Source organism: Athene cunicularia (assembly GCF_003259725.1).
Source record: "Athene cunicularia isolate RWA chromosome 1 unlocalized genomic scaffold, athCun1 chr1_part2, whole genome shotgun sequence".
NCBI classification, from domain to species: domain Eukaryota; kingdom Metazoa; phylum Chordata; class Aves; order Strigiformes; family Strigidae; genus Athene; species Athene cunicularia.
The window spans coordinates 71,628,505-71,630,449 of record NW_020799092.1 but is presented as its reverse complement, the minus strand read 5'-3'; the positions used below and the strand labels follow the sequence as shown (position 1 = coordinate 71,630,449).

Below are 1,945 nucleotides of genomic sequence, written 5' to 3'. Positions count from 1 at the left end.
CCCCCCCCCCGCCCCAAACATGGGAGGGAGATCAAATATGATGTAAAGTAAGGAGAGACATCTAAAAATATCAGCCAGCTTTTTATTCGTGAAACTTTATCTCCTGTCCTTGCTTTGCTCTGCCTTGACATTTAGTATAATTATTTTTCCAGCAGGTGGAATTGTCCTTATTTAAATAAAATGAATCTAATGCTGTAGTCTGCCTTAGCCAAAACTCAGGCTCTGTTGGTTCATGCTAACGGGCAGAGAGCTCCTTTTGTGACAGCACAGAAGAACTGCTGGGGAAAACAGATTTTTCAGATGTACAAAGAGAAAACAGAAGGGCTGCACCTCCTTCACATTATCATGTATTATGGTTTCAGCTGGAAGAACCGTCTAACACAAATCTTTCTGTAGTGTTGTTTTTACTCCACAACACTGTATAACAACAGTAATACGATATCTCTGTCTTTCAGGTTTCGTTTCTTGGATATTAAGTTGCAGATCTGAAGAGATGGCATTTCTTGCACTGCACGTGTTGATTGGGATATTTATTTACTTTAGCAGTGTAAAAGGATCTTCCCAGCCTCAAGCAAGGGTGTTTTTAACATTCAGTGGTAAGAAAAGAAGATAAACATTCTTAAGCAAATGTTATGATTGAACATTTTCTTCTTTCTCTTAAATTCAATAACTGAGTAGAAATTGGCTTTTTGATGTACATCCACAATTATTATTTTTGGTTTGTATTGCTGAGGTACATGTCAGCCTAAATTTGATTTTTACCAGAAATTGATTGCTACTATAGCTATATTATTCTAAAGGTTTTATTTATTATGCTCAATATTGTTTGGGAAAGATGATAGCACATGGCATGTAGTGGAGATTATTAATGATTTGAGTTGCTTTCATTCAGTGCCCAACTGAGACACTTCATACTCTGAAAATCAGGCTGCCTGAAGATTTACCAAGATAGATAAGAAAGGCACAGGGTCCTTTGACAAAATATCATTCCCTGTGCACTTTGGACAGTGTGTCGGGTGTACATAGCATGTAGCAGTCACTGGTGCCTGCATACTGTAAGCAAGCAACCAAAATTATTGTTTTCAAAGGAAAGGTGCTTTTACTTCTGAAGTGATGAGCAGTACCTTATTGTTGCAATTATCCCAGTATTATTTTAATAGTAAGGTAGCTTATTCTTCTAGTATTAATCCCTGTCTTAAACACTGATTTTTAGCCACCACTTTAGAATGTGTGTGTTCTTCAGGCTTACAGTTTCTGTTAAATTTGAGTGGAAATTTTCTGTCTATAAAACTAACTATAGGGACATTGTCTTTCTTCAGCCCTCTGCCTTTTCTGTGATTGTCTTTGAGGCATGAGGGCTTGCTACTCTCTGCACCGATACTGTCCGCATTAGGGTGCTTCCTATGGTCCACAAGTGCAGGGATCCCCTGCAACTGCCATGTCCAGCCATGGAAATATTCTGTGTGCTCTGAATAGTCTTTAAAGAACCACTTTAAAAATAATCATAGCTACTAAGCATCTCAAACTGCCATTCACTGCAGTGATCATAACTATGTACTTTTGAGTCTGAGAGATCTGGAAGGATACTCGCCAGGTTAGACCTTCCATAGATACCAATCAGCAGACTGAACAGTTACAAGATGTTGTATATTGTGGAGTACAGGGCCCTAAACTTCTGAGTGCAGTACTTAATAGGTGTAAATTGTCATGGTTCTAGTAAAACCAATAGTAGGAATTGCATTCCAAGAGGGAACTGCTAAATGAAGAAGTAGGTGGGAATTTCTTTTCCTTCCTTAAGCAATACTGACTTATTGTAGATGGTCCTGATTCAGCACAACTCAACAGAGAAGTGAGTTTGGCTGTGGTTGTGTGTTACACTGGCAGGTTTGTCATGGTTACACAGAACAGGCTGATTCAGATTTCCACATTACTCAAGGCTTCCCCT

At 38.8% G+C, this 1,945-nt stretch overlaps 1 protein-coding gene across 1 annotated transcript in view; it reads left to right on the top strand.

The window, feature by feature from the left end:
• The first annotated feature begins 460 nt into the window (after positions 1-460).
• SEMA3C (semaphorin 3C) overlaps positions 461-1,945 on the top strand; it is a 121,866-nt gene continuing 120,381 nt past the window's right edge. The window contains exon 1 of the mRNA XM_026868627.1: positions 461-596. Coding sequence (XP_026724428.1) covers positions 494-596 — 103 coding nt within the window. The 5' untranslated portion in view covers positions 461-493. The remainder of the gene's footprint in view (positions 597-1,945) is intronic.